The sequence below is a fragment of the Synchiropus splendidus genome, chromosome 4 (assembly GCF_027744825.2).
Source record: "Synchiropus splendidus isolate RoL2022-P1 chromosome 4, RoL_Sspl_1.0, whole genome shotgun sequence".
Lineage (NCBI taxonomy): Eukaryota > Metazoa > Chordata > Actinopteri > Syngnathiformes > Callionymidae > Synchiropus > Synchiropus splendidus.
In genome coordinates this window covers 15,763,612-15,790,949 of record NC_071337.1, presented here as the reverse complement: position 1 = coordinate 15,790,949, position 27,338 = coordinate 15,763,612, and the positions used below count along the sequence as shown (strand labels likewise).

The following is a 27,338-nucleotide window of genomic DNA, read 5'->3' as shown; positions in this document are numbered from 1 at the left end:
GTTCGGCGCCCGTGTCACATCCAGATCCAGAACAATGCGACAGCTGACAGCTTGCGCCTGAGAATCATCACGCTAAACTGAATTATTTCTGCCACGTGTTAATTTATTAACAACCTGCGCGCTCTAATGTGGTCGCATTTGCATTTACATTTTTAACCTGAGATGAATATTCTTCAGGAGGGTGGGGGGGAGGACAGGCGAGGTTGGGGAGGACGGGGGTCGGGGGGGAAGTTGCAGCACATTTGAATTTAGAAGAAGGAAGCCGAGAAAAGAGACGCGTGTCCTCGGGGCTCGTATTCTTTCAGGGCAGATATCTGCACTTCATCACCTCGCCTCTTCAATGCTGCTCGCCTGGTGCTGCGCATGGCACGTCTGTTTAGAAGACGCTCGGCGTTTAAAGAAGAGCAAACATGCACTATTAATAAGCGCAGATGAACTATTCATATTTGTCTTCAAATGCATGCCGCAGATGCTCCCAAATATGAGGCGGTTATGTATGAGATGCGGTCTAATCTGCAAGTCCACGCCGCCTCAAGTTGCCGGAGTCAAACCATGGTTGTTGTTTGCTCAAGAGCAGAGTCTGATATTCATTTGAGTGCAAGAGAAACGCCGTGTCAATTATCACCTGGCAGATGAGGAGGAAATCAGGTATGTTGATTGACGTGGGAGGAGGAGGAGGCGAGCGCCGACACCTCTCACTCCCACACGGTGCTCTCGTAACAGCAGCTGAGGTAATTGAACAACTCGGAAACAGTGCGTGTATATTTTATTCATTTATCGGAGGCTGTTTTGAAGTCGATCAAAGATGATTCCAAACATATGTCCTGGTTTTAATTTGTTAGGCATTCCCACTGATCTCTGGGAAAATGGAGGCTCCGCGTGTTGAGAAAGGAATCACTAAGGTTCCGTCAACGTTGAAGAATCCACTGGATGGGTTGACAACCTGATACAAACTACCGGTCCAGATTTCGTATTCCAGTTTTGACTGGGTTTGTGGGGCTCATAAATTCAACTGCTGAGCTCCTTAAATAGAGACCAACATTTTGGTGTCCTCTTTTTCATATTCGCTTTCATTAGACCCTAACAGTAAAAAAAAAAAACAGTTCAGTCCTGTTTCTGTCAGTTAAAAACTGAACTCATGCTGTCATCTGCCAGCTTAGGAAAACGTATTCATGCATTCATATTCTCCAACCTGGTCTGCCGTAACTCTCGTCTCGCTGGTATCAACAGGAAATTCCACCTCTAACTGGTTTAGAACTCAGCAGCAAGGAATCTAGGTGGTTCAAACACACAACAGCACATCACTGGCTCCCTGACCATTAGAGGCCCCCGACTGCAGAATCCGCACGAGCCAGCCAGGACCTTCTGGTCCACAGGTGAGTCCGGGCTAGTTCTCCCAAAGTGAATGCTTAAATCTTGGGGCATCAGGAGCCTTCTCCATGAGGCCACCTAAGCATCAGAATAGCCTGCCAGAGGCACAACGCCACCTTCCCCTTTGAACCACTCTGAAAAACTCATTTTTATACGTCCTATTTTACAAGTTACTTCTGCTTTTGCTGAGATGTTATCCAGCCACATTCATGAACACAGTGAACACATAATGCCATATTCATCTTGGTAATAACTGTCAGCACATTCACCTCATGCTTCTTTGTCAACAAGTCACTCACTTAAACCTCTAAAATGACGGATTAGCATGAAAGAGCTCCGGAAGCGGCTTCTTTAAGAACAAACCTGTGGCGGCTGTATTTTAATTGTCTCTTTCACACCTCCCTCCTCCAGATGTGAGCAGGTGTTGACGAGGCGCACCTGTAAACTTTCCCAATTCCCAGCAGCCACGGAGAAACAGCCGCCTGCCTCTCCATCAGCGACGTAAGCAAAAACAAAGCGGATGCCGGATGCCACATAAAGACGCAACAGGCGACGTGTTTATTTGTAGCAGATGAAACAATTAGGGAGCACTGACGGGCAAATAAGCACGTGGCAGAGAAGCATCTGGTGGTTCTGCTGCAGAGCGAGAGGAGGAAGTGGAGCGGCGGGGGGTTGTTGTTGCGTTCAGCATCTAAACACATCTGACAAACAATTACAAGTGTTTATTTGCAAAACGATATCAGGTTGGTTTTATCTTCCGCCTGATGTTGCCAACATGCTTTCACTCGCACGTGTGTACGTCTTTGTGTGTGAGTGCTGCTGTCACTCATGCTAACTCAATGTGAAGCGGCTGCTCGGAGCGGAAAGTGGAGTCCTGGATGTTTGCCACAAACGCTGCCGTTATTAAGACCTTGATCCCTGTTTTCTTTCCGCATGAGGAGCGACTCCCTCACACTCGCTTTGCTGCGGGTCGGATTATAACACACACACACACACACACACACACATAAGGTTTGTTTTGCTATTTTTGTAAGGACCTCTTACTGCCATAATGCTTTCCCCAGCCTCTCACCCTTAACGTAACCATCCAAAACAAATGGCTAACCTTAACCAGGACTCTGAACCAAACTGAAACCCAATTATAATAAACTACTTTTCCTCCTGTTTTAACTATTTAAAACTGGTTAGGACAGGCAAAAATGTCCTCACAAGACGGTGGCTTGTCAAGACTACTCACAAGTATGGCAAAACATGGCCACACACACACGCACGCACACCAGAATACATCCATGAAAGCAGCACATGAAGTGTTCAAGACTGAACAAACACTATTGGTTTTCAAATGTAGCAATATAATTAAAAAACAAAAGCGAGTTTCAGTAATGGGGCTCATCGATGAGTTCAAAAGTATTTTAGTTTTTGTGGACAACCTTCCTTTTCCACTGCACGCAGGAAATGGGAATAATAATCAGCCCCTCCAGGAAACCGCAATGTTGCGATCACAACTATTAACACAATTTCAACCAATCCCTTCCAGTTCAGCAAGGTGCAGAAAATTTGTCCAGTTACTTTCTCACAAATTCAACCAATCACTTGAATCCCCTTTCGCCCACCCTGCAACGAGACAGGTGCATCATCATATTCCCCATCACCTTGTTGAAATGAAGTCATGTCCGCCAATCAATTTTGCCCATAAACATGACCACCAAGGTTCAGAATTTGGACGTGTACGATTCTGAAGCAGTCTGAATCACTCAAACAATATAATGGGTGTTTGAAAACAAACATGGCTGACCACAAGAGCCATTCTGCATGCTATTTCCAACACCCTACATCCCAAGCCTGTGTAACAGATCACAAGTTACTGTTTTAATTCACTGTACTAGTGACCAGCACAGAGAAACATTCCCCACCTGTACCGCTCACCTCAGTCACCGCCCTTGTAAGCAGCTCCATTACAAAAGAACTCCAGCTGCAGGCGGAAATTCATTAAAAAAAAAAAAAAGATCTACTCTACGACAGTAAATTTTGAGAGAAACAGAAATATTTACAGGTGGTGTGTTTTAAAGGGGGTCACAAACGTAGATGTAAATCATGGGTAAAAAAAAACACGAATGACTTAATCCGTTTAACTAATAACCATGTTGTTGAGTCACTGTACAAAAGATTTGGCTTCCAGCTACTTTTTTAGCAATAAAACATTCATCTTAATAACTGGGAGCTGGACAGATGCAGAGAAAGAATCAAAAGACATAACCCGACGTGGTATTTCCGCTCAATGTGGGAGGTTTCTGGAGGGTGAAGCCTGGGCCGCTTTATTTACTACACTGGCCACGCTAAACATCAAGCGTAATTTATGGGCTTAAAAAAGATAGTAGCTGATCTCAGACTGGCGTTCAGTTCTGTTCAGTTTTGAGATTTGACAGATCCATGCACCAACACTTCTACTTCTTGCTCCAAAATGCTGCGTGATGATGCGCAGCGAATGCTGGAACAAACAACCCCAGCACTAGCACACCATCCGAGCCACCTGCCAATCATCCGGTGATATAGACGACTGCAGGCAGGAGATTCATTTAAGTGATGTCAGGAACAAACAGCCAAAAAAGCTGCATGGCAGAACGCCTGTGCGGCAGACGATGACATGAAACAACGGTGACATCTAATTTATAGCTCAAGGAGAATGAACAAGCAAGTAAACAGGCGTCGCTGGTCCTCACGTCCTCCCCAATTTGCCTCTCACACAGCCCACTCGCAGACAAAGTGAAGTGAGGAAAACACAGTAAGTTGCGGATCTTAAATAGACTTCCTGAAACAAAAAGACGCCGCTCCAGGATGAAGGGGGGGCAGGCGCGTTTCCAGAAAAATAAAGGAAGGTTTGACGTCTGTGATTCTCGAGCTGCCAGATGTTGTCGCCTCCTCTGGCATCTTTTGAACCTCACACATCTCTCCTGATCTCTCTAACCGCCATGTGTCATCTCTGTGTTTACCGTGGCGACGCCTCCAGGTAACAAGGAGATTAGAAGGCCTCTTGCACCGATCCAGCAAAAGGGGGTCTTTAAATATTTAAGGTGCGCGCGGCATCGCGCTTTGTTAACGCACAGAAGACGGAACAAAGAATACAAATCGCTGTGAAACCCTTTTGCTGGCAGGTTGCTGCTCTGACACGGTTTAGATGTAAACACCGAAACTTCAATGCTTTCATTTTTGACGCTGCAGCTGCCATTTCTCCGGAACAAACAAACAAATCAGGAGTGAAGCGCGACAGCGGATTGTGTCATACTCAATTTGAGTTTCCAGGTAATGACCCCGTTAGACGCTGAGACGGAGTCATGAGCGAGCGAGCTAATGAGGTCGATACCGCAGTGTGTTAATTGAAAGTGACGTTACCTGAACTCCCGTCTTCCTTCTTTTGCCCTCAGCTCCGGGGCTGCTTTATTTACCTACAAGTGACAAACAGCAAGTTTGGTAAAAGGCAGCAAGCACAGACAAAACGCTGACCCGGCAACATTCCCATCATGGATCACAGGGAGTTGGAGTCCATCCCAGCTCCTCAGGGCAACAGGAAGGACGCTCACACCTACAGACATCTTTGAGTCTTGCATTAACCTCGGCATGTGTTTGGAGGAAACCAGAGTGCCCGGAGTACTACTGCTTAAGCACAGTCAGAACATGCGAACTCCGCTACAAGCTACATTTGAGAAGGACATTTTCAGCAGGACGAAAAGTCTCTGGAGACTTCCCAGGCCTGAAACAATCATTCTGACTTTTGTGGATGTCGACAACAGCTCCAGCGGTGTTGTGCTGTTGTCTCCTCCCTTTGGGATTATCAGTCTCACGTATGTTCCGCAGCAACGCTCATACTTTCCTGACATGCTGACAGTTACTCTATTGCCGTAATTACCTGTAACGACCAGGAGACAACATCATAAATATATCAAACTGATTCACCCGACTTGAGATAATGATGGTTACTATAGATCTGGAGGACTGACAGTGAGTTGGGAAAAAAAGCACATCTTATAAAAACAAGCACTGATGTAACATGAAGAGGATGGGATAAAAAACAGATGGCGAGCACAAAGAAGTGTCGCGCGTTCTCGCGCACGCCTCATGTCCTCTCTAATTAGAGGCACTGGCTGTAATTACAATCGGGTTATATCAGCGAGCAATTCACCCGCCTGATTTCCATAAAATATGACAAACCAAACCATTCCACGAGAAAGAAACGGATCCCGTCTACTTACTGTGCGATTGGAACGAGCCCAGTGGTGAGTCAGTCGCATTGATTTAATATTAAAAGGAGAAACGACCTTGAGGTGGTTGTGGCAAATAGAAACAATGGAGCTGCTGTTAATTGTGGCACTACAATCCAACGCACGGCGAGCGATCAGAGGGGGATTGATTACAGGAGTGGGGGGGGAAAAAAGAAAAAAAGAGGACTGCAAGAAAAGGTCACCGCACCTGCACTTTTTATTCTCTTGATTCTTCTGAGCAAGTGAGAGACTTTTCTGGACATTTCTCTGTGAACGCATTAGTGAAATAAGATGGTAATTTCCTGCAGGCTGGCGCAGCCATGCACAAAATGATAAAAGGAAGTGATGATAGATAATAAAGATGGGGGGTGGGAGGGTGTCGCCACTCTGCTCCATCAGTGGGGGGGCTGCTATGGGGGTTAATTGAGGGGTTAACAGGGGGTGGTGTCGACAGAAGGTCATACTGCTGTTCCAGCCAGCGGGAGGTCTCTGCTCCTCTACGACCTCACGAGTGTCGGCGGTCGTGTTTTCTTGTTCCTGCTGCAACTATGTATAATAACACATTGCGAGACGGATGGCTCTTACGTTCTATGGCACAACAGCATCAGAAATGGGGTGGTTTGTCACTTGCTTCCAATGTGACACGAAGAGGGACCTACACTTGCTTGACAGTTCAGAAGAACAGGGTTATATATCCTACACTACAGCTGGAAGAGAAAGTGACAGTGCTAGGAGACTGTCGGTTATGGAGGAGAAGAAGTACTGACACAAAGGCACAAGACATCTGGATTTGAATTTGAAAGAACATGCGGTCTTTGGAAGACAACTGTGCCCAGGTTTCTTCCCCAAAACAATTTTTTTTTGTCGTTTTTTCCAAAACCACAAGCGGCACTAATTCCCAACATCTCTGCAATGGGGAATTTTTTCCTCATGACAGACAACAAAAAAAAGAACAGAAAGGAATGGCGGTCAAACAATTAACATTTTTAATATAATTCAGTTAAAAATGTGATTTTTAGTCTAATTTTGAGCAAAGAATAAAAGTGCAAATCAACCTGCACAACACTGGCGGTGGTTCCTGGCTATAAGCGTGACCACCAACAGTAACCCCTACTAGTTACTGATGAACAAAATAATAACGGAGCCACTCCCTTTAAAAAATATAAAAGTATAAACATATTGAAGACAAGGAAATCATATTAAACTGTTCATATGTGGAGTCTGTCTCCTTGGTTCTATATTCGGACATCCAGAGCAAGGACTTGGACCAAGGACTAGTGGAACTACTGGTCCTGAAGATGTGCACTTGAAGTTGTCCCGGAAATGCTTCCAATTTTTAATATTTCAGCGGTAAACATGATATATTCTCAAGAAAAACTAGTGGCAACAAAACAAACAACAAAGACACCAAGTCAAATGTTTTTTATTTCACAAAATAAACAGCAAACCAAAGAAAGGAGCATCGAGAGGATGAAGATGTTTTACAAGTTAGATTCTTCACATTATCTATATAAAGTATTTCTGACACTTTTTGCACATGGTTTTTATCAAATGTAGACACAAGGATGACCTTTCTGGTTTGGCTTCTGCGGTGTGGTTCTGTCAACACATGAGAGATGCTCGGAAATGACAAAAGATAAATAGGAAGCTAAAATTACTGTTCAGCACTTAAAAACACTTTCTTTGATCTATGTTTTGTGACTCCTCACCTCTTCTCTTGCAATAAGACGACATTGCATGACTCATCTGGAATGTCATTCAGTTTAACAGAATTCCGATCAGCCAAAAAAGTGCAGTGTCTCCAGTAAATTCAGGAATGAGATGAAATCCTTTGACTATTCTCTCTGCGTCCAGTTAAGTTTACCAACAAACTCAGAGAAAACATACTGAAATCTCTAAAAATATAATACTTTTGGAATGTGGTTCGGAAGTGTAAAAACATTGGCCTACCTGACTGAATGCATAACAGTTGTCCATTGGACAGAAGAGATGAAAACATGTTTCCTGAACAAGCGATTAAATATCAGCACTTTGCATTGAACTACAGACTAACCAAGAGAACACAGCCACAAAAGACATACATGAAGCACAGTGTACTTCTTCACAGATGTCTCACCAAGTGAGTCCATCAGAATGGACATGAATTCTCAACATTAATTCTCCCAGTTTCAGTTTAGTTTACCATTTGTCAAATTATTTATACGATAAAAGGAAAATTTTGTCACTCATTTAGTGTTTTTTTTACCTCGTGTTGACAGAGGTAGGATGCATCAGTGGGGTAATAATAAACTGTTTTGCCACAGTGACAGATACTGTAGTATTTTTTTTTCTTTTGAACATGAGTTTCAACATCAACACAACCCCCATGAGGATTTTTCTGGAACCCAAAGAGCTGACTCACCAAACAGTAGAGAGGAGTGGAGAAAAGATATGTGGCTACAATTGACCTCCTCATTTTGGAGCATCCTTCAGGGGTCTTCATTTATTTGGAGGACCTTTTTGATGACGGTCAGCGGGAGTTTATGCTTCAGAACAGGTGACACTAAATAGTGGCGTCGTCTTTTAAATACTGTATGGATAACTAATCCTATGTGGTGGCGGCAGCAGCAGTGACGGAGGTTGCTGTTGAAAGGACAGCTAACAGTTAGCATCTCTAGTATTGTAATCAACCAACAAAAAAAAAGACTATTAAAATCTGTACTTCTGAACTGTTATTTAGATACTTGCTTTACCTAAGCAAAGCGCGACCACATCAGAATACTAAAACACTGACGACGAATAATACTTTGAAGAAGGAAAGACATCACAATCAGTTGTGGGATGCTTCACATGTATCACAAAAAAGGAGGATAATCTATATATGTCGCCCCAGAACAAGCCCCGCCCCCTCCTTTATGTTGGGAAGCAGATGCCGCAGCACTCCATACAGATTTCCAGGCAGTCGGACGACTCGCAGCAGGCATCCATGATGCCACAGTCCATGTCGCATGGGCAGTTGCAGTCGTCGCCCACTTCCTCGCTGCAGCAGCAGCAGCACGCTTCCGGGGTGCACGTGCCACACGACGCCTGCGTCACCACCATGTTGCACAACGCCAGGAACTCACAGAAGAGGCAGGCCAGGATGCAGTGGACACAGCAGTCTGAACGCAACAACAGCAGCCACTTCACAATCACGTTTGAACTCGGAGGTGAGCACGGAGCGTTAGCAGCAGGGGAAGAGTCAGCGAACATGAAGCCCACTGTGCGCTCGATTAATGTGAGAACATCATCATGCAAGCGCTGATCAGAGAATTCAGTTGGCCAAGAGGAAGATGACAGTTCTAAGGATCATTCATCTGGAAGGTTCAATTAAAAACATGTCAGTCAGAAGAGAAATGATCAACAGGTGAGGTGTGTGTGTGTGTGTGTGTGTATATGTGTGTGTGTGTGTGTCCAGACACAAGCCGCGGAGCGTATCATCCAACACCGCATCTTATTACACAATCTGGTTTGCTTATGAGCACGTATTCCACTTGCAAGTAGGTTGAGTTGTGTTATAGATAGGTGCATCCAATCTCTTCCGGTATGAAAATCAGGTTCAAATTCTGAAATGTCTGATCAGATTTGCAGAGATCTGCAACAGTAAAACATGGCAGTTCTGTAGAGAGACCTCAGTTGTAGTATGTAAATCGACACAACACAAACATGTCAGGAGACAGCTGCTTCCATGACCATTGGCAGGGAGAAAACACATCTAACCAAACCTGTGTGCTCCCACTGCCCCAGACGTAAAGTACAGTTAAAAGTGCCACACCAAAAGTTTCGGCATCCAGCAGTTAACACTGAGTGGCAGCGCCTATAACAAGTATCACAGCTGTCCGAGAGAAAGGGAAACAGTTCTTCAGACAAAAAGCAGAGGTCTGCGGTCGAGCAGGAAGTGAGATGTAGATGCGTTAGCCTGCATCAGCAGTCAGTCAGACTAAATATCACTCAGTGCCGCTACCTCACTCTGACCGTCAACGGCGTTTGAAGCCGGCCGGCGCCGCACAGCTGCTTCTGAGCGTTAAGCAGACATGATGTGGACAGATGCAGAAAAATAGCATTACAAACACGATGCATTTGCATAACTTTCATCAGGCCGTCTCCAGCCGTCAGAGGCGGCCGCCGCTGATTGGGTTAGAAGGGGTGTATAGGTGGAGGGGGGCAGGGGGTCCGCTGGATGCTCATGTTTGATTAATCAAAGTGCAGGGCTTTTTTCTTCTTATTTTCCACAGTCCAGGGCCATGGAGATGACCAGAGGCCGGCTGTGATACAAACAAGATGTTCAAGTTGAAACGAGCGGGGGGCAGAGTGCGGGGGTCTTCTGAAGACGGTTTGAAGGATTCGTCCTTATCAGAGACAGGAAACAGATTCATCTTTTCAAATGTCTACAGGGCAAACACACTTCTCAGCAGCTGTAAAACTCAGCACCTGAGACAGTGAGGATCTTATGGATCTTTAGAGCCTGAAGTAGGCCCATACACCACGGACCTTTGATCTCTGATGACCTGTCGACACTACTGACAACTGCTGACCTCGTGACCTCACCTGGGATGCAGAGTTGGTCGCAAGGAGCAATTTGGTCGGAGGGCAGTGCAATGGAATGAAATTCGATTTTGGCTTCCCACGATTGTGAAAACGAGATATATTAAAAAAAGATAACAACTAACGGTAAATAAATACATGACCCTGACTTTAAAGGGAGCCGAGTACCATTTTTCATACAAATTTCATCATTTTTCTCTTCTATTTTATTTTACATTTTATTTGTCAGCTTTCCCATTCGTAGGAATTATTTCAAAATGTCAAAAGGTTTTCCAACTGGAAATTTTCATGTTTGGATTTTTCCTTATTTTATCTTGTCAGTTTAGGTTTTTTGATTGTTTGGGAACGTCCTTTCTCCTTGGTCCCCAAAAACTACCTTTTCTTATCGACACTCTGGAGTTACTCTTCCGTTTGAGCTTGTCTTGAAAGTTGGACAGTTTTTATGACGGTATAATGGTTATTTTGTTTTTGTGGACCACTTGACCAACAAGAAACTGGAACCAGTTTTGTAATTGTGATTAAACATTAGCAGGAAGAAGTTGAAAAAAATTAAGAAACAAAACCTTGTTCTGCACAAATGAGTTCTTTCTGTACAGAACAAGCATCGCAATATCTAATGACAATAAAGTAAATGGAGCAGATTTAAGCGGGAACAATGAGGGTCCAAACCCTGCTACAATTTAGTTTACAATAAAATCCTGAGTCTATATTAAGCTCCTCTAACCAGTCCTTCGGACACCTGACTCATCCTCCTAAATCCACATCGATAGCACATTGTGGAACATTTGTTTTTAATTTCATGAGCATGTTCACAAAATTAAAGTTCTCTTAAATTCTGGAATGTGACCTTATTTGAAATTGAGAATGCAACCCAATGGAATTGGCTAAATAAAAATGGGACTCCAAACATTACATAATCCTGAGAACAACTTGGTGTTCCCCGAATAAACATATGGCTCCAGGTGACAAAATGTGTTTCTTTATGGAAGGGATTTCCACTTTCTATGCTTCAGACAAGAGTACTTGTTTATTTCAGAAAAAAATAGAATGGAGAGTGGGAAAGTGAAACATTGTGTGTCGAAAGTGTGCATGTAAATGGCATAATAAGTCAGATGATCTGGCCAAAAGTCTAATCTGAATATTTTCAGCACAGCAGCACAGAGGAGGAGAAGTCGGTTTTCACATTTTTCACATTTTCTGCTTGCGGTGCTACAAACTGCTGCGCGGGCCACAGCTGTATGAACAAAACCTCAAAGTTCAGACGAACAAACTTTGAAGGACCCAGAGGGTAAAACCAGGCCCACGTCGGCAAAACTGGACTGGCAGAACCCTGAAAACACATTAGGCAGCGGCCAGCATCTCAGCTATTCACTTGGATGTATAATTCACCAGCAGCGATTAGTCTGGATCTTAGAGAGGCCGGCAAAGAGGTGTAGGAAGAGGACGGGGAGGAGGGGGTCGTAGGCTGTACACAAGAGAGCTGGACGCGAGGCACATCTCCATGAAGACAGCGAGACGGAGTGAAACCAACCAACAGACGGACAGAGCAGCACACTGACAATGTTTTATTGTGATGAAGCTCACAGTTTGCGCGGATGGTCTCAGTGGAAATACCCGAAGACATCTGGAAAGCTAACATAAAAAAAGATAGTGGGGAGTGGGGGGGCACCATGACACAAAACAAGCCGGCTGAGCCTCGGAGCGGCAAGCTGTGCAAAACATTCAAGAGTTCGGACAGCGAGAGCCGCAGAGATAAACAGAAGGATTGATCAGATGAGTCTCGGTGGCCGCCAGGATGGACAGATCAGACTCGGGGGGGATGCTCGCTTTAGAATGTATGACGGGGAGGAAAGTCAAAACACCTAAAGCTGAAACCCCAGTGGAGATGTCCACAAGCTCAAGCCCAGTCTGGAGTGGATGGGGGACTAAAAGAGGGAGGAGGGAGTCCAACAAGAAGTGTGAAAGAGTTCCTTCAATGCTCAAACACATTCTGAAGTATAGATCAGAGTAAGAAGAATCCAGCATACGGGCAACAAATGCTGGATTGGAGGTTTGACTCTAAGAGATAAAACTCCCATTACCTCAGTGACCAAAGAGGCAACAAGGTGCATTTAGTTCTAGAACCAGGCAGCGTGGTTCTAGAAGCAGTACTGGAGTTGGGCCGTAATGTCATTGACATATGACTGGCCGGAAAAGTTGGGTCCCTTCGCGAGACGCCAAGAGAAATAGGTCGTTCTAAACATTGTGACCACCAGCTAAGAACTGCATGTCAAAGACTCCCGAAACAGCTCAGCAGTTCTACATACTTATTCAGTCTACAGCACACATTTTTTTCACAAATACAAAAAACATTTTTAAAAAAAACATATTGTTCAAGGTCAACTTGCAGTCGCAGAAACAAAAAAATGAGCACTATGCTTTCAGGTCTAAATGTTGCTGAATGAGTCTGACGTAGTACTGCCGCCCGACCCCAGTCTTTGCCGCTGTGTTAATTCGCTAGAGTCGGCGCTGTTGGCAAAGGAAGCTGGACTGAAGCCAGACTTCTGCGGCATTACGCAATAAGGAGCCCCTCAAAAACTCTGGAGGGCTGGCTCCAGATCAATGCAACTAAAGCTGCTTGAAAATCTTGATTACACACAATTAAGCTGAACAGCAGTTGGATGACACGCAGGAACAAAAGCGGAGCAGTAAATAAGAAGTGTTATCACAGATCTGCCAGCAGCGCGTGCCAAGAAACGCGGGGAGGAGAGGAATCCCCCGAGCTGGCTCTTGCCTTTTTATTTCCTGTGTTCGGGGAGCTGTTTAGGAGGCTAATTTCACAGGCAAACAGATTATGTTAATCCATGTAAACATTCAAACACAACAGCTTGGCTTTTTTCCGCGGGGAAATAAATACTTGAGAGCAGGCATATTGATTCTGAGTGCCGGCGTCTGCAAATAAGCAACACAAACGCCATAATGAGAGAGACTTGTTGAGCTGCCGCTGGTTTTATTTCCTCCTCCTCCTCTCACCCGCTCACTCACTCCCTCTCTGGGTCTTTGCCAATTAAGATGTCGGAGGAAAAAAAAGTGTTTGGAATATCTCTGGTGAGCGTCTTTGCCGGCGAGGTGTTGTGAATGTGTTGTTTGGCTCACTGCAACCTCCAGCTAATGCATATTTCAAGCGGCGTGTCATCAAATAAAGATCTGACGCCGCCTCCTCCTCGTTTATATCTCAACACGACTTTTTATCAATTTTTTAAGAAGATCATCTCTGGTTCTCATCCTCACCCGTGGGTAAACGCCCACATACGGAGTCTAAACAGCGGAAGGCCTCGGGGTGAATGCGTAACAGCGGAGAAAGCAGAGAAAACAAAAAACACTTAACAATGGGAACTTCTCGTTCGTATCTCGACTACCCAAATCTGTGGGATATACAGCCATTTGAACAAACATGTAAATAGGGATTCAATGATTCATTTCACGCTACTCATTCTCCTAATGGACCTAATGGAAACACAGGGTGCTCAACCCATCCCAGCTACAAAGGGTGAGAGGTCCATCACAGAACACGTGGATAGAAAATGAGAGAATCTCAAACAAGGGAAAATTTGGACATTCATTTTTTTTATGCTTTGTTGCAATCATTTTGTTACATGACAATATAGTATTTCACTTAGTTTTTTGCAATGGAGTCTGAAGTCAGTCGACTTTTCTTAGTGGGTTCAAAGTCATGAAACAACGATTACAAACAGCCTTATAACTTTCGTGACAGTTGATGTTGCTCTTCTGAAGTGAATGTAACCCAGTGGTGAATCAGAAACACTCATGTAGACAGCTCTTGCAAACAAGTGTTGCGGAAGCCTAATAGACTGCTGCAAGCTGCAGACTGGCGTTGCCACATATAAGTCGATCAGGACTTTCGATAAGGACCATAAAAAACCACAGTAACCAGAGCAGGTCAGCTCCCACACACGCTCATTTTAAAACTCAACTGCAGGTCCATCAGGTCTATCGGAACTCTGAAGTCTTTGGACTACAGTTAAATAGTGATTGTCCAGTGACTGAGGTCAGAGCCCAGTAATGGCAAGGCAACAAACTTTTGATGTCTCTATCCCTCCACCACACAGCACCTGTGATTGGAGTCATCTAAACTCTTCAATCGGAATTAAACATGACTCGGACGTGTCGGGAGGAAACATCTGCATGTCCACAAACACAGCAGAAGGCCGAGTAGCAGGAGGCGGCCTGTTAATGAGCACCGGGGCGGCGCTGACGGGATGAAGGGAGATGCAGAGAGGCCCGAGTGAAGGTGTGAGGGGCCCGACAACGGCTGGTCACGACTTTTAATAGGCACCCTGCACTCGCCGGCCTCGTTAGGCGGTCACACCTATGTCCTCCGCGATCCACCCGCCTTCATTACTGGACTCACCTCGGCCTCTCACCTGACAAAGTGATGTCTTCTCCGCACAGTGAGCTGGTGATGAACTTGTTTTTAAGGGGAAAAAAAAGCCACAGGAGTAGACAAGGGTTGTCACGCACCTGACGGGGATGATAAACACCTCAGTCATTAAAAAGGTGATAGAGGGTAAGACTCGAGCATCGTGTGAAGGAATTACTTCCAAAAATAGAGGCAGCTCTTGTTGTGCTCGCTGTTGCACTGCAGAGGAGGTGATCGCATCTCTCACTACCGCTCTGTTCTCCAGAGGCTCGGCAACTCCGATATTCTGGAACGCTGTTGCTTACCAACACCGAACAACCTAACTGCAACTCCGATATTCTGGAACGCTGTTGCTTACCAACACCGAACAACCTAACTGCAACTCCGATATTCTGGAACGCTGTTGCTTACCAACACAAAACAACCTAACTGCAACTCTGATATTCTGGGACACCGTTGCTTACCAACACCGAACAACCTAACTTTCAGTGAAGACAAATCTGGTTCCTCTACACTTCAGGACAACATTGCGAGCTGACCTAATTCATTTGGAGTTCTTGACTTCTCCATGGTATTTAAGCAGATTTTCAGGATGAACTTTTAACAGAGAATTTATGCTCCTCTGTTTAAACATTTCACATGAATGATGAAGAACAGGATGAGAAATGCAATAAATGTCAAGTCTTCCATTCTTTCCTCCATCATCCCAAACAAGCCAGATGAAGTATTCCATCCATCAGAGAACTTCTTTTATAAAGCAGTTTTCAAAAACTCTGGATCTCACCACACCATAAATATAAGCACACGAAAACACATGCCACTCTCTAAGCCTGACAACGAACCATCTCACTGGGTCACCACAAGGACAACAATAACATTGATAAAATATGGAATAAAAGTGGATTTATAATCAATGTCAACACAATTTGTTGCATATAAATAAATACCTTTGATAAAAGTGACACCCAGTCATTCCACTACTCATACCTCTGAGTCTGTCCTTACCACTTGAGGCGGAGGGAAACACTGGACAAGTCTCCAGTCTATCACAGGGCACATATAGACAGCTACTCACACACAACTCACATACAAACACTTAAACGCCAAGAATTAATTACAGAGGTTAACAGTGTATGCTCTCCTTATGAGGGAGGAAACCGGAAAGCTCACAATGAGACCAAAAGAACTTCATAGAGGAGGAACATTCACGCCAAGAACTGCAACAAGGTAACCAACATGTTAGCAGCCCTGATTCACTGTTCTGGATTAACTATGAAGCAACACTATTAAGTTGACAGACAACAACCTAAAAACCTTGAAGTCGTGCCAAAGGTGAACACCTTAAAGTGATGAATGTGTAATCAGAGCAGAGCAAAGGGCTCACTGCATAATCTTCCAACTGTGAGGTTGTGTGGACAGAGAATGTTCAAGATGTGGTCACTTGAGGACAACTGGCAGAGGTAGTCAGTGTTAGTGGTACGTTTCAGTATGAAAAGTTGGAAGAGGAATTCACAGACAGGAGATGTTAATTTGCTAGCAACAAGTGTTTGTTAGCATGTTAGCGTGCGTTCCAGCAATCACACACTCACCCTCTGGCAGTGGAGGTTTCTGTGAGCCGGTGGAACTGCCTTTGCTGCGCCGGCTGCTGTCACTGTTGACCGACAGGCTGGACCGCAACTTCCTCTGCATCCTCTGGGACACCGGCGTGGACGGATGCTTCTTGGGTTGCTCTACTGTTGCAGGCACTTTCAGATCCGCGATGGGAGCAGATGTGGCGCCACATTGGCATGTGCATGTGGCACCAGTGGCACCAATGGCTGGGTGGGTTCCATTGGAGCTGCTCATCCCAGATGAGACTGGGGATTTGAGGTGGATTCCATTTTGGTCGTTTGCCGGGTGTTCTTGGTCCGTAGAATGAGAGATGCGATGGGGTTGAGCTGGAGGGTGAAGGGAAGGGCAAAAATGTTAAATCAGCAAAGGCATTTTGTGCATGAAATTAGATTTTTTTTTCAGCAGGATCCCCTAAATTTCAGATCATTAGTGCCCATATAATGCCCCAATCGTCGTGCCATCATACTGGCTTCAAATATCTCCCCAGAAATGTCACTAAATTAGATCGAAATTCACAGATTCTCATGCCTTGGTGGACCTGCGGCTTTGCCATCATGGGTGGCATATTTGTTAGGGGTGAAATCTGTTCATCCACATCTCATGCCACTCACATTTGATCGATCAATGCAGCATAGAAGAGCACTGTTATTGCTTGGATGTCTGACACTGTTGGAAGAAAGTTGGAAGAATGAAGAAAATGCAGGTAGCCATACAACGTATGAGGGCCATGTACCAAAATGTTGTAACCTCTAACAACCAAATACTGTAAATGACTACAGTCTGAAGAAAATATTACATCCACCCACCGTACTACCCATCCACGATGCCTTTTGCAGATTATTGAAAGCATGGAACGACTTTATAGAGAATAAATCAGACTGTACAATAAAGACTTCAACTTTAAAATACCAGCAGGCAAAATTCAGAAAATGTCAATTTGAACAATCAGGTAAAGTTTGTGAGTAGTTCATCAAAAAGCTAGACGATGTAAAAAGGCAATCTTTGGTGTGGATAAGTGTCGATTTCAAGGCAAACTAAAGTTATTCCGTTGATAGATGTGAGCGCTCTGTAAACCTGTGACTTATTTGGACTGAAGGGGAACTTTGTCAGCAGTCTTCACTTTTCAATGTCGAGTTGATGTTATGAACCGCCGATCTTGAAATCATTCTCAGCAAATCCTCCCCACGCCATATTGATCACATGGCAAACACTTCAACTGGAGATGAGCAGAGAGATAGAAACGCTGGATCAGAAACGCTGACAGTCATCGACGGAACTCAGGTGAGTTGAAACGCAACGAGAGATGAATGTGTGTGATAGCGCACGTACACAAAATAGCTGCCGTCTGCAGCAGTAATGATCTGCGCTCTAGCGAAAAACGCTCCAAGATGTCCTCGCAGAGCGTGTGACAGTCGCGGAAAGTCAGGCGACGACGACCCGACTGATGAAGAAGAGGGATGAGGATGTGGTGCTCCTGCACATTCAGCTCTACCGGGAGTTTTTCCTCCCCACACATCAGAGTGAGTGCACGCCTGGGCCTTTCTGAATTATTCATCGCAGTTTAACTTTGACTCTCTACACTTTCTTTACATACCAGGAGTCTTAACAGCTCAACAGTCCGGCCATTAACAGAAATCTCTGTCTCTGAACAAAGGTTCGTGGCCACCTGCACAGATGGAGCAGCGGCCCACGTTTTGGCAGGTGGACGTACCAGATCACTTTCAATTTCAAACCTCATGCATAGAGATGACGCTGAAATTCCGTCACTCATGGCCAGTGTCAATTTTAGATTATTGATTTATTACATTAAGTAACTGAGTGACTCTTACTATCTTTCACCCTTACATCACTGACTTTCTTTGTTCTTTATTCAACTACCACCAGTTGATGAATTGGACCATATCCATCCAACCTTTCTCTCTTATTAGGTCAGGCCGCGCGGGCGGTCCAGATATCCTTCACCAGGCTTTTGGCCAGAGGGCGCACTAAACCGCAAGACATGAAAAAATGAACGTCCTCCAGCACTGAAAACTGGACGCCCTGTTTCCTCAGCATCTTAAATGTATTATTAGTACCGGTATAATGCCCAACTTGTTGTGTCATCTCACTGGTTTACAATAAATTGTGTTTACGCCTAGTAATTTAGATGAATATGATCCAAATTCGCAGATTCTGGAACCTTTCGCAATCGTATTTTGGCCATCGCGGTCACCATATTTGTTTACCGCTGTAATCTCGCGGCGATCCACATCTCGCGTGTCGCGACACTCGAAGCATGGAAGCGCACTGCTATTGATGGGATGTCTGACACTGATGAAAGGTGGAAACCGCAGATAGGTTCCAAACTTTAAACAATTGTCAACAAAACTAACTCACTGCTTTCTAATCGAAGGAATATTTGGCGCATCCCAGCGGCAAGCGGACGAACACTGAGCCCTTTCAGAATGACAACAAAATAGCTTCTCTGGTATCAAAATTAGACCATTTATTTCTATTTATTTAATCAAGCGACAAGCCTTTACACATGCATTGTTTGAATGAAGGAATGTTGTGGTTGTGAAAGTTTAGAAGACCATCACAGCTGATGCAACTGCATGGTAATCTTGCATAAATATATGAAAAAACGATGTAGACACAAGGCTGTACACACGACGGCTTGTAGTAAGGGAAACAATCATTATAAAATGTTATATGCATTATTGTATATTATTTTTTTATTAATCAGGGTCAGCTAAGTAAAACAATTCCCCAGGGCACCTCTGCATCTCAAATTGTTACTGTGGCAACAGAGAATTCTTGTCTCTTAACGTCTGTTATTTGACTCAGATGCTTGTTTATTTGTTGTTTATCAAGTTATTTTGGTACAAATAGATGTTTACAGCTTTGTTTTTTACAAAGCAAGTTGTTAGGAGGAAGGGTTAGGGGCGGGGTTATGGGTTGGGGGCGAGGTTTTGGACTGCCTGTTTCAAAATCCTAGCTGAAAGCCTGAGGGTGAACCTCATTATGTTGTTCTAGTTGTTGTCGTTTTCGGATTTTATTATCCTTTTAACTTTCTTTTTCATAACATAGATCTCATCACGTTCAACATTTTTTAAACTTGTTTAATCATTCCACAGGAAAGAAACTAGGTCCAGTCCAGCTCCTCTACCTTTGTCAATGGCTTGAATGAGACCTGAGTCTTGGTATTGAGCATTACAGCTTAATAAATCACTATTTGACCTCAGACAACCCACAGAACACCCTGACTGGTAGAGCAACGATAAAAAACCATTTGTCTCCAGTGAAACCTCTTCATTTACTTCACCACGTATTTACCAGCAGAATTGTGTTGACTGACTTGTTTTTCTGCCGACCGCTCCGCCACAATTACAGCTCACAAGGGCAAGTGAAGGAATCGCGCTTTAGAGCAGCACTTCACCCCACAAGGCCGGACATGAAACAGAGCAATTAGAGAAATATATCGGATTCCTGAGCATTCACACCACCTCCGACACAACAAGTACACACTCGAGAATTAGCAATAACATTTCTTATGCACCTAAATAAGACCACCAGGACTAGGGAGTGGACTAACAAGAAGAGGGACGTGTTCTAGCAATCTTACAAATAGTGCATCACTCAGCGCAGAAATTATGTCGTACGATGTACCGAAACAAAAAGCCCCAAACGTATATGATGTGGTCAACAAGTTCCCTTGTTGAAGGTTGCTTTCTTTCAAAAGCACAAAACTCCTTCATAAAGATCCTTTCACAATTCCAGATGTGATACAACATAATTTCTGGCTTCCACACTGACACACAAACTCCGAACTGGGAGGCTGAACGACCTTCCCTACTGAGCTCTAACTTTCAATTTCCTCCAGTATAAATAGTTATTAGAGAAACCACCAAGTCCATAAACTGCTCAAAGTCTGGAGCAGAGGACCGACGTCATCGGGGCAAGAAGAAGCAGGTCCGTCTTTTATTTTTATCTTGATGAACACAGTGACAGAGACGGATGGATGGCGGTGAGGAATATTCATAATCATTGATCACGTTAATGATAATTCTGTCAGAGATGGCAATGACGGACTCGAGCGGCCGCCCAGAAATGTAATGAGAGAAAATATGTTCGAGATGCTTCGAAACAGTGAGTCCAGGGGCTAAACTTTTGGGAGTCTTGAGAGTCAACGTGCCAAAAGAAGGCCAGCCTCACAATTACATATTGCAACTCAAAATATTTTAGGTTTTCAAATTTTAGGTAGGATTACACTAAAAAAAACAACAACATAAGCAATTACTGACGTGGCACTACTAATAATCAAACTCAAACTCATGCACTGAACCAGGACTTTCCCCCGACCCATCCATCTTCCAACACTTAGCCGAGGTCAGATCGCGGGGACAGCAGCTGGAGCAAAGAGGTCCAGACTTTCCCTAGATACCTCCTCTGGGGAAGGCCAAGTGTAACCAGGCCAATAAAGAGACATAATCTCTCCAGTGAGTCCTGGGTCAACCCTGGGGCTGCCTTCCAGGGAAACACTTTATAAGGGAGCAGGCCTGGAGACATTATGCTAAGATGCCAGAACCCCCTCAATCGACATAGAGGAGCAGTGGTTCTACTTTGAGTCTCATCTGGTGAACTGAGCTTCTCACCATATTTATGAAAGGGTCGAGACCAGGGGTCGGCGTGCCACGGCTACAGAGCCACTTGCAGGTCTTTGGGTCTTTGTTGTGACAGCCTTCAGCATTGACTAGTGACGGATCGCTCGGTCACAACTGAAAGGTTTCTCGCCATAAACAGGCAATTTGCTGAGCACAGGCAGCACAAGAGCATTACTGGATTCTCAATCACACATCAGAATCAAATGTATTGCCATGGTCAGTGGGGATCCCACCAACTATGAAAGTGCTTCAGAATAAAGTGCTGCCAACAAAATAAAACAGTCTAACGGCCGGGGGGAAGAAACTGTTCCTGTGATGGGAGGTTCTGGTCTGGATGGACCGCAGCCTCCTGCCAGAGGGACAAACAGTCCTTGTCCAGGATGAGAAGGGTCGGCTCTGATCCGACCTGCAGGTCTCTGGGTCCTAGAGACATACAGGTCCTGAAGAGGTGGCAGGCTGCATGTACCCATGTGCATGTACATGGGTACATGCAGCTCTGGAGGGACAAAATAGACTGATTCAATTGTCCAGTGTTCTGATAATTATTTGACCAGCAGGTGATATGTCTCACACACGCTTTTCTTTTCTTTGATCACATTTGTCTGATCTCCATTAATCGTGGTGTTGATGTTTCAGAGTGAGATGTGAATCATTAAATATTATTTTTAGTTTATTTTGCTGTCCAGGTCTTTTGGAGTCCGAGGGGATTCTTTCAACCATGTTTCTAAAATAGTAAATGAGGTAGGTTTTATTTTAGTGTACATGCAGTGTTTTGTAGCCTCAGACAGCTTTGGCAGGAAAGGGAACAAAAAACAGCTCCTTTGATTGTCAAGGTTGCCGACCCTTGGTCTCGACACCTAGTAGAGACTCAATCCCACATCAAACATCTCAACAACAGGTCTTCAGTCTCGACGCGACCTAAGGGATTGAAAAGCATTTCACCATTAAACTAAAAAAATAGTTTTCTTGACTGTGTCATTACATCTCTTTGGAAACTGGAGTGCGTCAAGAAAACCATCGCTGGTGAAGACACAGGTTCAATCAAAATAAAGAGTTGTCTTAAGCTTTCAAAGAATATTTCAGCAGCATTTACTATAGTTGAGTCCAGGTATATTTTCATCCTGTCAGTTTTGATTACCTTTGATGCCACTCAGCAACAGTATTTACATCCTTCCTCAGGATTGCACCAACTCTGGCTAGGGAACATCCCCCTGGCCAGAATCTACCCGAACAAGGCGCGGCACGGAGCAAATGTTTGAAACACTGTTGTGACGCTGCAGAGATCACTGAAAACAACCTGACAGGTTGCATTAAATGGCGAGCTCCTGCGAGAGGATGTGGTCGCACACACGCGTACAGCCACGCTTCAAATTGGACTCGTAACCGCCCTATTTCCAGCACATCAACAACTGTTGAGAGTGTACATTTGTAGTTGAATAAAACATGGTACTCCTCTGCACACGCTGTCACACACATCACAGGGGAAACTCGGGGTGAGTGCTTCTTGACTGTCTAAGCAGCATCCCAATTTGGTCGCAGCTACTAGTAGCTGACAGCCTCAAATATCTGGGGAGCATTTTTAAAAGGCCAGTGTTTGATGGATTCATGAAGAACACACAAATATAATTGCCATTTGTCACAGAGTCTTCAGCAGCTGCGCCACACAGGGACCGAGCGCCGGAGCGTCAGGAGAGAGCCAGGGATCGCTCTGTATGTAAAACTGAGTATATAAACACCTCGGTTTTTGTCACGGAAAATAGGTCCTGCAGGAGAGAGGCACAAAATTGCACCCAAAAGACGGGAAGAAAGGAGGAGCGTGCACACAAACGCCAGGGTATGTCACTAGTCAAACACACACAGGTAGCAAGATGGAATATGCATGAACGAATGAGAGCGAGTCGCACAAACAAGAATTTGAAAATAGCTCAGAACATGAAAGTGTAGCTGAGAGGTCAAACAGGGCGCAGTGGAGATTCTCATTTGCTCACCAGGAAAAACTATAAAAAGGCCGGGAGTCGAGCGGATAACCACCAAAGCTGCCTGCGTTTCTATCTCGCAGCTTTTTAATATTAATGCCCACGAGACGGCGGCGGAACGAGGGCGGCAGTGTTTGCTGAAGCTTATTAGAATGCCCATCAGAGGAGGCATGCGGTTATGCAAATGTCACATCATGTCGACCAAATAAACAGCAGCATCCTCATCTTGTTTTAATCTCCTAATAGCCGAATTACACAAGTTTACACTGAATACAATATCAGCCTCTTTCCTTAAAGGGCCCACTTCACTCAGTAACAGCGCGGGAGAATGATGGAGTTTCATCTCCACCTGAAGTTTACACGTAGACTGTGAGTCAGATCAGAATCGGCTCTCGCATTCAACAGTCGTTTAAGTAATATAAAGTCTTGTTCCTGTGTGAAGGATGGATGGAGCATCACAGACAGATACTGTCTGGAAAAGGAAGAGCAACACCAAAAGACAAATCTCTCCCTTTACTAGTTCATCTACATGCCCACTCTCACCTACAGCCATGAGCTTCCAGTAATGACTGAAAGAAGAAGACATCCACAAGAGGAGCTCAAAGAAAGGAGAAGTGGGCAGCAGCCCCCGAAATGACCTTGAACTAAGAGGTTACAGACTAGGTGATGGTGGCCCAAAATACATTTTCAACATTTCAACATGTGAGACTGTACTCTCCCTCCATGGGCAACTTTTCCAATCTTTAAGGTTTTGTCTTTGTTTTCTAGTTGAAGTTTGAGTTTGTCTTGAATACAAAAAAAATTTGATAGTTGCATTTTCATTTTTTTGTTTTGTTTTTGATCTTGTGAAGTGACACACTCGTTTTACCATTTACAGTCAACAATTTTTTGATCATTCGTTTTGTACTTCCTCATGCGGGCTTTGCCTTACTTTGCTGCCCTATTTGGAATCATGAGCCTGTTCAGCGGTGGTGATGTCTGACAGCAGCAATTTGGGCTGGTGTGCCATCCACGCATTCGCTGGGCTGTCCCTGCTCAAAGCACTGCATCTAGTCACTGATGTGGGCGCTCCACCCTTAATGCTTTCTCTCCTACCTCACAGCCCAACTTTGTGAATTTGAATGCCTGTTTCTATTTCCTCGCTGAAACTTGTTTTACTTCAAAAATCTATTTTTCCATCCTTAAATTCTTTTTAACTTTAAAGGAATATGCTACATTTTAAACATATGAATTTGCGGTAAAAATTAATATTAATCTCAACCTTTTTTTTACTTTTTTAGCAACAACCCATGACTGACACTGTTGGTTGCCACCAGCAATGTCACATGACCTGACAGATGAACCAGCCATCCAAAATTGAACGATTGCCAAATTTGAGAACCCTTAAGTCACAATTTTGCCCCTTCCCAAGCATGGCCCATTTCCCAGCGCCCCATTTAACTTACCTCCACGGCAACTCATACAACACATTGAATGTCATGTGACCACAACTGGCAGAATTTCATCCCATATTTGTGCTAAAGAGTTAACAGCTTTAGACGGCAACACATATTTTCATCACAACTTCATCATGTGGGAGCCAAATGTGATCAAATCATCAGCGATTGGCTGTGAACCGCTTCTGTTCAGAAAGAGTCACAATCCTAATGGAGAACGTGTGGATGATAAGCCTGCGTTGTGCACCATTAAAATTTGAAACAGAAAAGTAGGCACCTGCAGAACCAAGCCGACGGGACAGAACAGGAAAGCTGTCATTGTTTATCTCTCCGGGGTGAAAACATGTACATGTTCTGCTCGAGCACCTGCATGATTGAAATGCTAATTTAGCAAATGTGCAATGACCTAGCCCGAGTCCCCTCACCAGTCCCACCACCCCCTGCTCTCGGCACCAAAACAGCCCGAGGTATCATCTCTCCTCCTAACAAATACCCGTGCAACAGCCCCCTGCTTTTCAATCCAAAGGGATCTATTTTCTCATTAGAAATTATACGTCTTCCACTGTTCGTATTTATAGACGCCAAACCTGGGGAATTATCGCCCGCACAGAGCAGGAAAGGGGGGAGCGATGAATGTTATTACAAAGAGCTCTGATTGGAAAATTTCCTTGGGCGTATCAAAAGCCCCGTTTACCATTTGACCTTCTAAACTCTGGACGAGGACTCGTCACTGCTATGGAAGGAACAACAAGAACAGATGTTTGAAGACGACTGAACAATCAGAGGAGCTGCAAGTGGTTCCACTGCATGATAAAAGACGTGCTTTACAGAATAATCTGTAACATGGCGTGTGACGTTGTTTAACAGTTATGGAAAGATGACATCTTTCAATGACGATCATCACAACGTTGTCACTTTAGTTTTTCTACACTCGAGTCTGTGTTGTAGAGAAAATGTTGTAGCCTTTCTCCACAGTCAAGTTATTTGTTTAACAGACTACAGCTAAACAGCATTTTTTTTCATTCATGTTCTATTAAAATCCAATTGGTATGACCACACATAATTTATCAACTAAAAACTCAAATGGCTGAGCTGACAATATGTGGCACCTGAATTATCTCTAAACTACCATTGTATGTTTTTGACAAGGGTTCTTTACTGTTTTTTTTTTGGTTTGTTTGTTTTTTACTTTTCTTTTTACTTACAGTAAACTATTTAACATTGAAAAAATGGATTTAAAAAAAGAGGAAGCCGCTTTCACGCAGCCTCATGAAATATCAAAATAGTCAGCACTTCTGAATTACAATAATGATGCTCATTTCCTCGAACACTGACGGACATCTATGGCACTGTGTCTTTGCACACGGTGGATGTCGGGCTGACATTGGCTAACAGAAATGTCACTAGTTAGATCTGACATTGGACAGAATGTGACTCCGGACATCACTTGGCAATTCTGGCCGTGTCACTCGGCCAACACCATTTTGTATTTATTCTAGATAAAATGAGGACGGTGACAGTCGCTGAGGACGGCTAAATTACCAGCTCAGATAATCATCAACCAGCGTGACATGATCGCTGTGTATGTGTGTCACCATATTAGCTGTCAGCACTGATCATATACTGCACCTTCCTATTTAAGGAGCCACATATACTGGTAGAAACCTTCCAGGAAAATGGAAACCCGATGTAAGGAAATAGCAAGTGTTAGAAAAAAATGAGTCAAATACACAGATAAAGAACAAATTAAATCAAATTGCCTCTGAAAGATTATCAGACTTGAGTTTTGAGGGGGGACTTGAAATTATTGAGACAGAAGGGGAAGAAACTTTAGAAATGCTTGCTTTGTCCTGTTTTCAGCGTTATCTACACTGTTTGTGAGATGCGCTGTCACTTTAACAGACACTGACATGAGAAAGATCAAATTTTAGTTTATCCATTTCCAACTATCATAGTTAGAAAAATAAGCCCACAGAATATGGTACATTACATACTGCTCATTCTGCAGATTATAGTAAGAACAGTAATCAGGACTGAGTGTTCAAGACCAGGAGACGCGCGGAAAACATTATTCAACACCTTCTGGAATGAATACAACTGTGGACAAACATATGAACAGAGGGCACACCTCAGCACTCCTGAAACCAGCTTCAGTTGAGAGTTAGTGTGACGTCACATGGTTAGGAGTTCGAATTGAAATGCGTCAACGAACATCTCACCGAGGTGAAACAGGAGTCAAGCTTTATTTGTATTCACAAGCAGGTTTAGATAAGCTGCGCTAAATGCTTTGCTTTGTTCCACCAACATATGTGAAATGGTAATAGTCACCTGTCGTTGGTTGTTATTGCACATATTCACGTGATCAGCGCACAAAAGAGACTTTTCTAAGGTTCTGGAGTCATCCGGATACTTGCAGCTGTACTTCGTAAGAAACATTAACCACAACTCTGCTGCTGAAACAATGAATGAAACTGCACAATGCCATTACGTCACATGCAGCATCAGGACCTGCTGCTGATGCTGGCAGCTACTTCTGCAGCTTCAACATAAACCAAACATTTGAATATGTTATTCTTAAAAGTTTAGTAGTTTCGTTTGTAAAACCAGCAGTAGTATTTTGATGGAGGGACAAGACTGTTAGTGTGCTTTATCTGATTTGTTTGGATAAGTTGTGTTGTTCTAAACACAGTGAAATGAAATGCTGTTCATTGATATCAGGTTATTGAAGTACTTTTTGAACGTTTGAGCACATTGCAACAATACCACGATAATCATTATCATTTTGGTCCCGATAATTGACATGAAATTTTCGTGTCATTAGAGCCCTGGTAATGACGGACAGTGAGAGTGTCTTTATTTCAAATGCCCCCCACTAACTTGATTGATCACGAATAAGAGGGAAGGTGGGAGAGACGGTGGAAGCATGGCAAGACAGACGGACAGGAAATTTAGAGTAATTGACCTGGTAAAGGTTAATAATCACTGTTTAAAATGACATAAAATGCAATATATCAAAACAGAGCAGAAGTTGTTTGATTATTTGCATTAAAATCTAAAGTCAT

At 43.9% G+C, this 27,338-nt stretch overlaps 1 protein-coding gene across 3 annotated transcripts in view; it reads right to left on the bottom strand.

Moving 5' to 3' along the window:
- Nucleotides 1-27,338, bottom strand: part of mdfic (MyoD family inhibitor domain containing) — a 60,575-nt gene that overhangs the window by 17,613 nt on the left and 15,624 nt on the right. Inside the window, exons 4-5 of one of the 3 annotated variants that reach the window (XM_053862359.1) lie at nt 16,200-16,547; nt 7,009-8,767 (exon numbers count right to left, since the gene is read on the bottom strand). In XM_053862359.1, coding sequence (XP_053718334.1) covers nt 8,520-8,767; nt 16,200-16,547 — 596 coding nt within the window. In that variant the 3' untranslated portion in view covers nt 7,009-8,519. Of the gene's footprint in view, nt 1-7,008; nt 8,768-16,199; nt 16,548-27,338 lie in introns of those variants that run through there. The other 2 variants (XM_053862358.1, XR_008414364.1) reach the window with 2 other exon arrangements.